The sequence below is a fragment of the Cygnus olor genome, chromosome 5, assembly GCF_009769625.2.
Source record: "Cygnus olor isolate bCygOlo1 chromosome 5, bCygOlo1.pri.v2, whole genome shotgun sequence".
Lineage (NCBI taxonomy): Eukaryota > Metazoa > Chordata > Aves > Anseriformes > Anatidae > Cygnus > Cygnus olor.
Window position 1 is genome coordinate 4,390,423 of NC_049173.1, and position 12,568 is coordinate 4,402,990.

The following is a 12,568-nucleotide window of genomic DNA, read 5'->3' on the forward strand; positions in this document are numbered from 1 at the left end:
GCAGTAAGGTGACTGTTTAGCTTGAATTAGGAAGATGACAGTCTACGTTTTGGCATATTTACTAAGAATTAAGTTGAAGTCTTGACTGACTTGTGATAGGAGTGCTTGGAGAGGCTTACATACGCTCAGTTTTGCTAATTACTGGCAACATAGCCTCAAAGTTGAGACCAGTTGTAATCAAGCTGATTCCAACCATGTCTTTTCTTCTGTAGTTTCCATTCTTTACATTTGTCTTTACAGATGGAATCTCTCTTCCTTGACTGTCCTTGTAAACCTCATCATATATGTTGACTAATCTAGTGTGTGCAATAATTTTTAGTAATCTCACTCCCTTTGCAGTCCGTGTGCACTGGGTTCATCCAAGGGAGACAAATTAAATTTGCATGTGTGTAAAACTGATTTTCTTTGTTACTATTTTGCAGCTGAAAACACAGTTAAGTGAAACACTATCAAAACTCAAAGTTGATCAAAATGAGAGGCAGAAAGTGGCTGGTGACCTGCCAAAGGTAAGCAGAGATCCTTAACAGTTGCAGATCTTAAACGTTACTCAAGTCATCAGGATCCGTAATTTTAAAATGCTGGGAAATGCAGTGGCTCGAGCTGCCTGGTGGGGTGTTTCGGTGCACTCGTTGGTTCCCCAGGTAGCTGAGGCTGTGGGTATGAGACCTTTTGCAAGATACCTGTGTATCGTTTGAAATGATAAAAATGCAACAAACAGCTTTGTTTCACTGCCCTTCTTGAAAATGCCTCTTGTCCATGATAATTTTATGCCAGCAGGAACAAGCGGTGATTTGGGGCTGACAATTCTTTAAAGAAACCCAGCCTAATAAATATCCCATCCCACAGCACTCCACACACATCACAGCCTGAAGCTTTTAAATCCAGACTGGAATGGCAGTGGTTACAAGTTGGCTAACAAACCACCTGCCCATTTGCACATGGTTACCAACTGGCTATAGCCCAGGAGATGGCAGATCTTTAATGTTAGCTCTAAGGAAAGCTTCATGGGACAAGCACATGGGGTTACCTCTGCTTTTCCTCAGCAGCTGCTCTTGCAAGATGGATTGGAGTGGGAAATCTTTCAGCATGTGAGGTTTCAGTGCTGTCACCCCAGAAATGGGCCTCTTGTGGGAGAATTGATGTACAGAGACGAGAATAGTCTGCAGAGAAGCTGAGGTCTGGCTCCAGCCTCTACAACACCTTGTTCCTTCAGTGAGGCTGCTTTCTCAGCCACAAGTATAACATGAAACTGGGAAGGAATCCACGAGCTTTAAATGAAGGTTGCAAGTGCTTTGGGGTTAACAGCAACTCTTGTAGGAATCTTCTATAGCTCTCCTGTCTCTTGGGTTACCCAAAGACCTGTCAGCAGTGGGCCAGTGGGATGGTTGGCAGGATCACTGGTGTTCTTGGTGCCCTGGCAATGTCTGCTCATGAAAGCTGGGCTGTTGTCACGGGGCAGCTTGAAGAATGGTTAGTGGGACATTAAACACCTCTGTGCCATCTCCTGGTATTTGGAGATGAGAAGAGGGTGAGAAGCAGAGGATGGAGGAGAGTTTCTCCTTAAAGGTGAGAATAAGGGCCTGGAAAGAGGAGAGCACTTGGCTTGTGATGGGAAGCAGAGGAAGAAGGCAAAACAAGGTTTGCTCTGACCAAACTGTCAAGCTAGGGGGGGATCTTTCACACAGTGCTTTGAGACCTGATTCCACAAGGCTAGTTTGTGTTCGTCAGAAACAAAGGCTGGATGAGAAATTCAGCTGTGTAGCTCAGCAAGGGAAGAGGACAGAAAGGGAGGGCAGAGCAGATGCACAGCAAGGAAATGGGGCTGGGTTCTTGCAGGACTGGAGGGGGAGAGCTGTTGCTGGGATAGGAGGCAGGCTGTCTGATAGGACAGGGGCAGATGATCACAAGCTCTGCAGGAAGTGAAGACAAAGGAGATCTGCTGTGATAGTGTTCAAAACCACTTTGCTCAGGACAGTTATGCTGGATGCCGCTGTATGAAGTGAGCAGTGCTCATGTTCCTGGTTCAGGGTGTACTCTGTAAATGAAGATCTGCAATCTGGCTTTTAGAGACCTGCCTGTGCTGCTGCTCTCACGTGAAAAAATTTGTGCAATTCTTTACCTAATAACTTGACACGAGACTATTAGAGCTTCCCCGTAGAATTGCTTTAAAATGCAGGCAGGCTGACACTCAGCGTACTGATTGTAAGGAGACATGTCAATCTTGGCAAATGTGTTGGTCCCCTGAGCAAATTTGGCATAAAACTCCTTTCCTACTGAACAATGATTTCCTGTCTCCAGTACTGCTCCTAGAGAGGTGGGGGTTCACTTCTCAGCCTTTGCTAATTATTGTCTCCCTTGTTCTTTTTTTTTCTCCCCACCCTACAGGCCCAGGAGTCCTTGGCATCTCTTGAGAGAGAAATCGGCAAAGTGTTTGGGGATGCCAATGTTATTGAAAACAGCGACGTTCGCACAGACTCGGTGAGTGTTTCTCTTGAGACCGTACTCAGGGGCAGCACAAATCTCGTGTTAAGGGTGAACTTTGGGAAGCTATGTCTTGGTTAGAAACGTGCTGCTGATGGGAACGTTGAGGCCTGATGAAGCTTCCTGTCCTGAAGCTTGTTGGGGTAGCATCCTGGAGCTGTGTCCCAGGGATGGCGACCTCTTTCTAAGCGCTGGGAGTTTTGCTGTCATCTGGATTGCGACTTCCTTCCATGGCTCAAATTTGCAAGGAGGAGGGAGGGGGAGATTCTGGATATGAGATCTGCACTGCTAAGGCTTGTTGGTTTGGTTTGGGCAAAAGTGGGAAGAGTTCAGGGAAGATACCCAGACTCCTTCCTTCAAGAAAGGAGGCTAAAAATAAATCTGATCACTAACTAAGCTTAAAATATTATCTGTTGGGTTGATGTGTGTAATGCCAAAGAAAGGAGGCAGTCTAGAGTGCCATGGGAATGTCTCTTGCCAGAATGATGACCCTCCTGGTCTTCTGCAGCTGTGGACAGGAGCCTGCCGTTAGCCACGGGTAGGTGACCAAATGCAACTCAGCAGGTCCTGGCTCCTGGGAATTTGTGCTGACCTTGCTGTGGTCCTGCAGCAAAATCTCACTAGTCTGAGCATCAGTGAGCAACTCAAGCACTGCTTCGTGCTGTCCATTGGTGACTCTCCCTCTCTGAAGGTGTTTTTAGATCCTTCGGTAAAGGGGGTTTTATAGGGTCTGGAACTGGGGGGACCCTTTCTAGGGTGGTTTCTTCCTCATGCTGGTGGGTCGGTCACCACCTGTCCCCGAGGGTTACTGCTTGCATGGACAATTACCGAACAGCTTCTATAGCTAGCACTCCCAGAGTGCTGGCCCTAAAAAGATGCCACCTGTACAAGCGGCTGAATCCTGGCTTCGTAGCAGGGCTTCCCCGTCTCTGGAAACAAGAGCTTTCACGTCAGCTTCAAAACAGCTTCAGAACAGCTTTGCAGAAGGCAGCTGGGAAGGCTAAAGCAGATGTCTTCCCAGCACATTTTGCACAGCTAAGTGGTGTCGATGGAACTCATTACCCGTTTCCTTCTGATGGATCGAGTGGAAGGAAACGCTGTCATTTGAGGGGGAGACGAGTGCTTGGTGGTAGGACAAATAATTTATATTGACTGCTTTAGCCACTGAAAATAAGTAGTTTCATCAGCTGGAAGAGGAAGCCAGGAGTCCTCTAAGGAGTACTGTAGAAAAGCCTTTGCCTTTGTAGTCGTTAGCAGAAATGAAATGTCTTTCCCAGAGCGATCAGTCATGGATGCTGATCGACCTCTGTGTTGTGGGCTGACCACATCAGAGCCAGAGATGCAGCTGGGCTTGCGAAACCGCTCACGTCCCAGCCCTGTGAGCTGGTTTCCTGGAAGGGATGGTAGGTGTTTGTGGCCAGCAGAAGGCCGGACGGTGCCAGTTGGGTGCTCTGGGTCTATCTGCAGCAGGATGGAGCGGAAAAGCCCTCCTCATGTCAGGGGAAAACTGTTTGCTCTCTGCTCTGCGTTCCTGGTGGCCTGCCTTTGGGACTGATGCTATGGATTGACCGAGTTGCTAAAAAGGCAGGTGCAAGGTTTGGGGCAGGGTAATAATACAAGCCAACCACGAGAGAAATCCCTTGTCCTGCCCGTTCCCCCTCTTCACGGAGCTCTCCCAGCTCAGCGCAGCCTCTTCGGATGCGCGCCCACCGTAAACGAGCAGCGAGCACATCTCAGAGCTCCTCAAACATCCCTGGGCTGTCCCCCAACAACTGACACAGCTGGAAATAAACCACCAGGAGCGTGGTGTTACAGCCGTCAGCCATGGCGTTTCACGGCTGGAGGTGCTGGCAGACCCTCAGCTAGGTGCTGTTAGATGTGCCTTGCTGTGGCTGGAGCTCGTTAGTTCTGGTTTTAATCCCTTTAGCCTTGCACAACCCCTCTGGTTCCTGTATTGCTCCCCTGTAGCAGTGTGGGAGCCCTATCCAGGCTTCCCCCAGAATATCTATTGCTTTATTCTGGGAAATGTGGGAAAAACAGTCCTAATAAACCTGTAATTAAGCCTTCATTAGTAGAAATGTTAATTGTCTGAACAGGTAGCCATCGGCAGAGGCTGAAATTAGAACATTATCTCCTCCTCTAAACCCTTTTTGCTGCTTTTTTTTTAAAAAAAAAAAAAAAGCTGTCTCCCCGGAAGCCTAAAAACCTAGCTTAAAATAGCTCGCCGATTAAAAAAGAAAGTCTTCCAGCCACTTCCACCTAGCAACAGCGCCTTTTTTTTTTCCTGAAGGGCTTGAAAACACATGCTCGCCAACGAGCATATTAGTTCCTTCTGGGGACTAGACCACAAAATTCAGAAACGATGCTTGCGTAAACCCTCAGACATTCGGTGTTTTCTTTAGATTCCTTTTCTTTCTATTTAAAAATAGACCATTTGGGTTTTCTTATCAGCTTCCTTGTCACTCGTGGGACTGGATGATGACTAAAGGCTGCCTTTTAGCGTGCTCTAAGGAAGTCGTTTATATTCAGCAGCTTTCTTCGGCAGTAAACTTATTTGGAGGATTATATGCCATCTAACGTGCTCTCTTCCCCAAATCTGTGTGAAACACTCTCTCCTCAGAAACGGGAGATGCTGTACATGGAAAGCACGGCGGGGCTGAATCTGTCAGCTCGATGCCTGGCAGAAAGGGACGTGGGAATTGAGGAGAAACCCAGGAGATCTTCCAGACCCCAGGAGATCCTCCAGGCCTCTGCTTATCCAGGAGATTTGAGGGGGAGTGTGTGTAAACATGAGGCAGCTTAACCAGAGAGGGCAAATGTTGCTTCAGCATTGGCCCCATAACGAAGCCTCACAGCCCCGGGTTAACAGAAGCTGCCGTGTGTGCGCGTTTGGCCCAAATCCATCGATTGCTGGTCAGGATTGGGTCCCAGGAGGGCTGGGGATGTGCCTGTAATTCACGAGTAAACACCGACCGATATTAGCGAAGCCACAAAATAAGAGGGGGGTGAGGAGGAAGGAGCAAGGAGAGGAGGGGAGGGCTGAGGGTGAACGGAAAGGCTCCTTCATCGCTTCTGCTCGTGCTGGTTCCAGCGCTAACGCGCACACGCTCCTATACCCGGCACCATCGGTCAGTGCCACGACTCAGTCATTTGCTGGGATGCTAATTGTGTTTGCTTGTCCGCTTTCATCAACCTTAGGAGACTGTTAAGTGAATTCTCAGCCTCGACAGCCCTGATTTCCTGCCTTAATAAGGGTGAAATGGGTAAAGCTACTCTGATACAGACTCCCAACGATTTTTAGAGTAGAAAAATGTTGACCAGTTGCACGCGAGTGAGAGCTTTGCGATATATCGCTTTGTTCTCCTGCCTGAGCCCGCAGTAGTCTCCGTAATGGGGCAGGTGCTTGGGTTTGATTTACTGCCCTGTGCCTCGCAGCGGCTCCAGCCGTGCTCCCAGCCGAGTGGGAGCCGGGGAAGTGGCCCTCCCTGAACTCCCTCTAATTTCACTTAAACCCCAGGGAGAGATTCGCAACAGCGTTCTGCATCGGTCTCGTTCTGGCAGGCTGCTCTCAGCTGGTGCTGAGCGCTCGTGAAAACGTCTGTGCTCACACCGAGAGCCGGGCGCTTCCGCGTCGCTGGCGCCGAGGCAGATCTGCTGATTTTTAGCTGGTGAATTGCAAAGGGAAGCTCTCCTGCAGGTACATCTGCACGTCCGCCCTAGGAGCGGTAATGCGTGGTTTGAACGGGGAGCTCTTTGTGTGGCTCTGGAGGAGGTAATCAATGAGGGTAATAAAGCGGGGATTAGATCAGCGTTAGCGCAGCAAGTCTGGCTTTGGGGAGAAGGGCAGGCAAGAAGGGAAGAGTCTGTTTAGAGTTGTAGTACTTCCCTATTAATATGAAACTGTTGAGCTCCTTGTTAAAAGAAAAAAAAAAAAAAATAAAAGCAAGCTTGGTGTCTTCATTTCCAGTCTTCTAGCTCTGGCTAGCCTGTTTTTTTGTTTCTCCGTGTTGACTGGTGCATGGACTGCTCTGCCAAGTCCTTATCCGAGCCTGGGTGCCCCTGGCAAGCAGGAATCTGCTGGGGGCTCGGAGCAGAGCAGGAACCCGTGGGAGGGCAGGGGGCAGAGCCCGTGTCTGAGGTGCTGAGCCTGAACGGGAGCGCTGATGCTGCAGTGTGGGCAGGGGAAGGTGCGGCTCTCCAGCCACCTCCTTCAGGTGGATTTGTCAGGGCTCACAGCTGGAGTTGCCTCGTGCTCAGCTATTATGTCCTGCTGAGGACATGATCCCACAGAGGGCAGTAGACCTACAGATGAAAGGCTTCAGTGGCTCGTTCGGCTTCCAGCTCCTTGAAAAGGGCACGGGACAAAAAAAAAAAATAATGCAGGGACGCCAGCCAGCCGTGTCTCCTGCTGACTTCAGCCAGCGATACACGCGTGTATGATGTGCCAGCCTGCTGAAATAATCGCTGTCCACCTCTCCCCCGAGCTGCCTGCCTGCTTCCACCTGGTTCCCCATCCAGACTGAGCGTTTGGTGGTCTTTGGTGGTCCCACAGCCACGTTGGTACAGCTGTGGGCTCAAACCATCCTCCCCACGGGGCTGCCGCCGTGCTCAGCTACCTGCCTACTAACCCACGCGCTCTCCTCAGCCTGGGTTTGGAGCACGGCTTGCGGGGACGCGTGGTGGTCACTTGGCAGGACGTTGAGGCTGGATGAGCTGTGGTTAGGAGCACAATTCCTGGAAGCAGTGAGTCAATGCAGTCCTAGGGAGGGCGAGAGCCGGGGATCAGCGATGCTCTTACCGGTGTACAGGTAATTCCTTGGAACGGGAAATGGCTTCTTGCCTTTGAACAATGTTCTCTTTAAATGTGGCCATAACCCTCTGACTTACAAGAATTGTTCCCATCTGTGCAAGGAGTTGTAATTTTATACGGAGGAGCTAATTCTAGACTTTCTTGGTAATTAGATTGTAAATGAGTTTTTAATGATTTTTCTTCTTCCAGGAATTGACTGATAAAAGGCTAAATGTGGCGGTGAATCTTAACCAGGATGTAGGTCATCTCAAGAAGCTGCTCGTGTCAGTAAGCCAAATGCTGTCAAAGGGACGGGAACACTACCAGCTAGTAGGTAGGTGCGGCTGGTGGCCTGGGAGGGCGCTGGTCCGTGATGGCTTTGTCCAGGTTTAACGAGCCAGGCGTTAAAACCTGAAACTGCCTACGTGCACTGCATCCAAAGCTGCTGCTACACGCCAGATTTATCCCTCTTTGGATCCAGACTTCATTTAGGTGGGACTGATCTCACACTCCGTGTCCCTTTCTGGACGTGTAACTAACTCTTTATCCCTCCCTTTTCACTGCTCACCACCCCCGTGCAGCAGGCTTCCCAAAGTTTTGTCCCCAACAAAAAATGCCTGTGCCTTGTTTCCTTCTTCCCAGTTACACGAGCAAAGTGTCTGTGCTTCCATGCTCTGATTGCTTTGGGATGGAGGATATCAAGTAACCCCACTGGGCTCCACTGAGTTAGCAGCAGTGGCTTGCTGTGGTCGTGGCGATAATGAATATCTAAAGCAGCAGCCTGGCACGAACTCTTGATCCAATTACAGACGCACGACCGAGGCTTTTATTTTAATATACAGCTGGCTTTGAAACCTGGGCCGTTGTGGTTGACCTGCATCATGCTGGTAAACTTCTGAAATGACCCAAGTTAGCTCAGGGGAGGATAAAATTGAACTTCCTCGGGAATCTGTGAGTGAGCCCTGCGAGATGAGCTGGAAGCCGCTCTGAAGGCGGGTTGTGAACTACTCAATGTGGGAAGCAGCGAAGCCTTGGCAGTGAGCGTGCAAGACGTGTCAGAACTCCCTCTTAAACTACTGAGGATGGTGGCTCGCTTTTTTCCTAACTTAAGGATTTTTTTTTTCTGCTCCTGCCTTTGTAATACAGTGTGGGCAGCCAGTACCAGGGCGTTCACGGTGGGTGAGGCTGGTCTTGTAGGACTGTCTTGGGGTTGTGGGAGGTAGGTGCTGCCTGCGTCTTGGCTTCTGTGGGGCTGCTTTTGTTCAGCCTCCCGTCAGCGCAGCCTCCGCTGGGTTTCATCACTGACCAGCAGCTCACGCCCGCAGCTTCGTTAGCGTTGAACTGCTGGCTGGGTGTAGACTTGCTTGAGTGCTCCCTCCAGAAAGTGCTGGGCTCATGTGGTGTTCTGTCTTTCTTTTGCAGAATGAAGTCACGGGGGAATCGCTAATTTGAGGATAGCAGAAGGCATTGTATTATATTTTGCCAAATTAAAGCCTTATTTATGTTTTCACCCTTTCTACTTTGTCAGAAACACTGAACAGAGTTTTGTCTTTTCTAATCCTTGTTAGACTACTGATTTAAAGAAAAAAACCCAACTCTGTAGACACCTCCAGAGTTTAGTTTTATAATAAAAAGAAAACCTCTTTGGATAATTTGACCGTTACGTTCCTGGAGAGACAGCAAACACGTAATCTTTTATCTTATTTTGCTCAATAAAACTTGTTCAGAAAACTCCAACACGGTAAAGTCACCAATGGGCTATAACATTTTAATACTGATGTTGTACACTGTTTTACTTAAATACATTTTTGGGATTAGTTGCCTCTGACTTCAACCTCAAGTAAACACTCCTTTTTTTTTTTGGTTGCTAATGTAATCAGTTTTTGTAATGGTGTCAGCAAATAAAGGGATGCTATTATTCAAGGTGTTTGTGTTCTTTTCATTGAGCTTGGAGGAAGCCTTCGGTTCTGCGTAAGGTTCTTAAATAAGCAAAATGAGATGTTCGCGCTGAGTTTTGGATAACACTTGAGGATGTGATTGTCTGAGGGAAGGCAACAAAACAGTTGGGGGGCCAAAGTGAATTAATTGTAGAGGTAGAATGGTTCAAACTGCTCACCCTGAGCTTTTCATGCTCTTGCTTTTGTGTTTTTTTTGTTAATATTTTGTTCTTTTGGCACGCAGCCCCCTTGACCAGACAGAAGGCTGAGAAGTTTCATCCTGACAAGGACTCGGTGGTTTCCTGGATGATGCAAGTCTTGTTGAGAGCTAAGAAACAGCTCAGAAGAGGGAAAGAAAACTCTAAAACATGGCTTTGTACAAAAAACATGTACAACAGCTACCTTTCACTGACTGCAGCTGAAACTTAAGTGAACAGTCAGTTCCTTAGAGATGTTATTTCACTGAGTAAAACACAAAGGCCTTTAGCTGAACTGTTTCATGGGTGCTTTGAAGCAGTAAAGGCATTTCTGGTGCCAGGGCCATCCGTTACAACTTGACCTAAGGAAAGCCCAAGGCCTGAAGGGGCTCCACAGTTGCCCAGGCTATGGTCAGGTGCTGGTCCTTCAGCAGGCATCGGGGTGCCTGTTTTGTTGGTAAGCAGCAGCTTAATGGATCCATGCAGATTTAATCTGAAACTACTTCTGGGTGTATTCAAAAAGTGTCAGTGAGGTTATTTTGAGCTGGGGGTGTTGTGGTGCTTTGTTTTCTGGCTTTGCCTAGCCAGAATCTCCATGAGCACCCCAGCTAGAAAGTTCCTCCTCTTTAAAGCAGTTTCACGTGGTAAAAACAAGTCTCAAGGAGGCAGATACTGGTTGGAGCATTTGTGCAGGACAGCAGACCTGCATTTTGTGGCACTGAGGAGCTGGGAAATGCACCCACTCTGTGCTTCTCAGGGCAGTGCTGGCCTGGGGGCTGTGGTACAAATCCTTCCAGGGCAAGGAAGGAATCGGAGGGGGCCTCTCCATCGTGGAGCAACTGATTTGTGGCTTTGGTTATCCTCCTGGCTGTCCTGTTTGCTTTCTAGCATGCATTAGGATGAAAATCTGTGTTAGATGCTCTCTTTTGGCTGGTCTGGGTCTTGGCTTTCTTTGCTCTTCTCCTCGTGGAGAAGAGCAGTGGGCAGCAGGTAGACTTCACAAGGAGCTGTTTCCCATGGTCCTTGGGTTCACCAGATACCAGTTCACCCAATATTTATGGGTAACTGGTCTAAGGGTGTTCATGGCCTTCCTGCCTGTCTTGTTGTGTGCATTACTGGTTGGAGAGCATGCGGGTAGGCACCAGCGCATTTCTTCCACAGCGCATTTCTTCCATCATGGTCTTCCCTGTATTCAGGTCAGGGCAGTTGCTTTGCAAGAGCCTGTTGGATGTGGAAAAACTGATGGTAAATGAGAAACGGGTTGCACAGATAGTAAATGGAGCAGGGTTGATTTACCTGCATCTATCAGGAGACAACCTGCTCCTTCCAGCTGCTGAGCCACAAATTCAGAGCATGTTGAGGAGCCTGGTCCTCCTCCCTCTCCCACAGCTTGGCTGGAGCTTGGCACAGGCAACATCCCACTGAAAATGGGGCTCCAGGTGAAGTGTGGGCTCCTCTTTCTTAAAGAGCTTGTTTTGCAGATGCTTAAGGTGCCTCAGCTAAGGAAGAAATGATCCTGGAAGCGACGGTGGTGCCTGGAGGGCCTCTGGGTGCAGCATTTGGAGGAGCGAAGGTGATTCACCGGTGGAAATGGAAACCTGGTGGTGTTTCCAGGTCCTCAGTTCTGTTGGGTTAAGCTGCAGAGCTTAGTTTAAAAGGAGAGAGAATAGCAGCATCATTCACTTCTCTCTTGGCAGAAATCCTCCCAGGAGAGGACGTGAGACTTTTTTTTTCTTCAAATTTCAGCACAGGATTTCTTTTTTGCTTTAGGAGGTGTACAGAGGTGTTAAAGGCAGCTAAAAGCCCTGCTGAGCAAACCCTATTCCCCTCTCGGGAGGGTGAAGAGAGGCTAGGATAGCTCCCAAGGAGGGGCAGGGGATGCTGCTTCATCTGGGTGTCCTCTCCAGCCCTTGATAAGATAAAACGCAGCTGCTGGCAGTTGTCTCTCAAATTTGGAAGGCTGTAGCTTGCCTATTTGGCCACTACAGAAGCCCTCCTCCTCTACAACAGTGTAAAGACTGAAAAATTGGGGGGTGTAGGGGGAGCTGATGCTTGTCCTGTGTTCCCAGCCCGCTACAAGCCCCCACCTCTCCGCAGGGCTTTGGCTGCTGGTTCCCCTGGGGCCGAGCACCCCTGGGGCCGAGCAGAGCCGCTGGTCTGCGCCCGCGCTAGAGGGAGACAATAGCTAATGGATGCGGAGATGCTTTCCTTGGAAAAAGGCCAAGCGTCGGGTGTTCAGATGCTGGCAATAGATTTTTTTTTTTAATAATTGCGGCGCCGGGGCGATTCGCTCCTGGAGAAGCCGCACACCGCCAGCCACGTGCGGCGCTGAGCGCTCCCCGGCTTCGAGCTGGATTCGCAGCGAGCGGCATCCCTCGCTCTGCTCCTCCAAATGGAAATGAGAAAAGCGGCTTCGAGCCTTCCCCTGCCCACTCTGGAGTTGTGCTGCCTCCTCTTCCTCCCCAGGCTGCCCTTGCCCAGCAGTGAGCAGCCCCCCTTCGTCTCGTAGCCGCTGCTGGCTTTTCTCGGGCCGTGACTCACTCAGCGTTTTGTCATGGCGATTAAAAAAAAAAAAGAAATCTCATGCAACTTTAATTCAAGCCCAAATAATTTTGCTGTAATAGCAGTTTGCAGCGGTGCTGCTGTCGTCTCTCCCCAGGGCTGCTGGTGCCCCCAGGGTCCCCTGTGTCCCCCTTGCTCAGAGTACGGCCTTGGCCTTTTTCTGCAGCCCTCGCGGTGCCTCTTGCAGCCAGCTGTGGATTTCCTTGAATCGTTTGCTGGTGGCTGAGGCTCTCAGCAGGCTGGTCTTAGCAGGGCTCTGCTCTTTGCATTGGGTGCTGGGGTCGTACCAGGGGCTCGTTTGCAGGTGGTGGTTGAAGCTGTGAGCGGGGAGAGCTGCTCCTGCCCGGGGGGAGCTGCTAAGGGAGCACCAAAAGGTGAGAAGCGCCCTTTCTGCCCGCTTTGTGGGCTTGAAGATCTTGGTTAAACGTAACCACGATGCAAAGAGCAGCTCCGCAGCAGGTGAGGACAGCATTTCCCATGTGGGATCTTCCCTTCGTCGCCTGGCCCCTTTGGTCTGCTCAGCTCGGCTTTGCTCGGTTCAGCACCGTGCAGAGAGGAAGGGAGCTCCTGGGGGAAAGGGACTCTGAGAAACCTTCAGCAGT

The 12,568-nt window shown here is 49.7% G+C and overlaps 1 protein-coding gene across 17 annotated transcripts in view; it reads left to right on the plus strand.

Annotated features, from left to right (window-relative positions):
- Positions 1 to 9,188, plus strand: part of KTN1 (kinectin 1) — a 74,771-nt gene extending 65,583 nt beyond the window's left edge. For all 17 annotated transcript variants that reach the window (XM_040557827.1, XM_040557837.1, XM_040557838.1 and 14 more), the window contains 4 exons: positions 423 to 506; positions 2,386 to 2,478; positions 7,481 to 7,604; positions 8,693 to 9,188. In XM_040557827.1, the coding sequence (XP_040413761.1) occupies positions 423 to 506; positions 2,386 to 2,478; positions 7,481 to 7,604; positions 8,693 to 8,697 (306 nt within the window). In that variant the 3' untranslated portion in view covers positions 8,698 to 9,188. The remainder of the gene's footprint in view (positions 1 to 422; positions 507 to 2,385; positions 2,479 to 7,480; positions 7,605 to 8,692) is intronic.
- Positions 9,189 to 12,568: the final 3,380 nt, after the last annotated feature.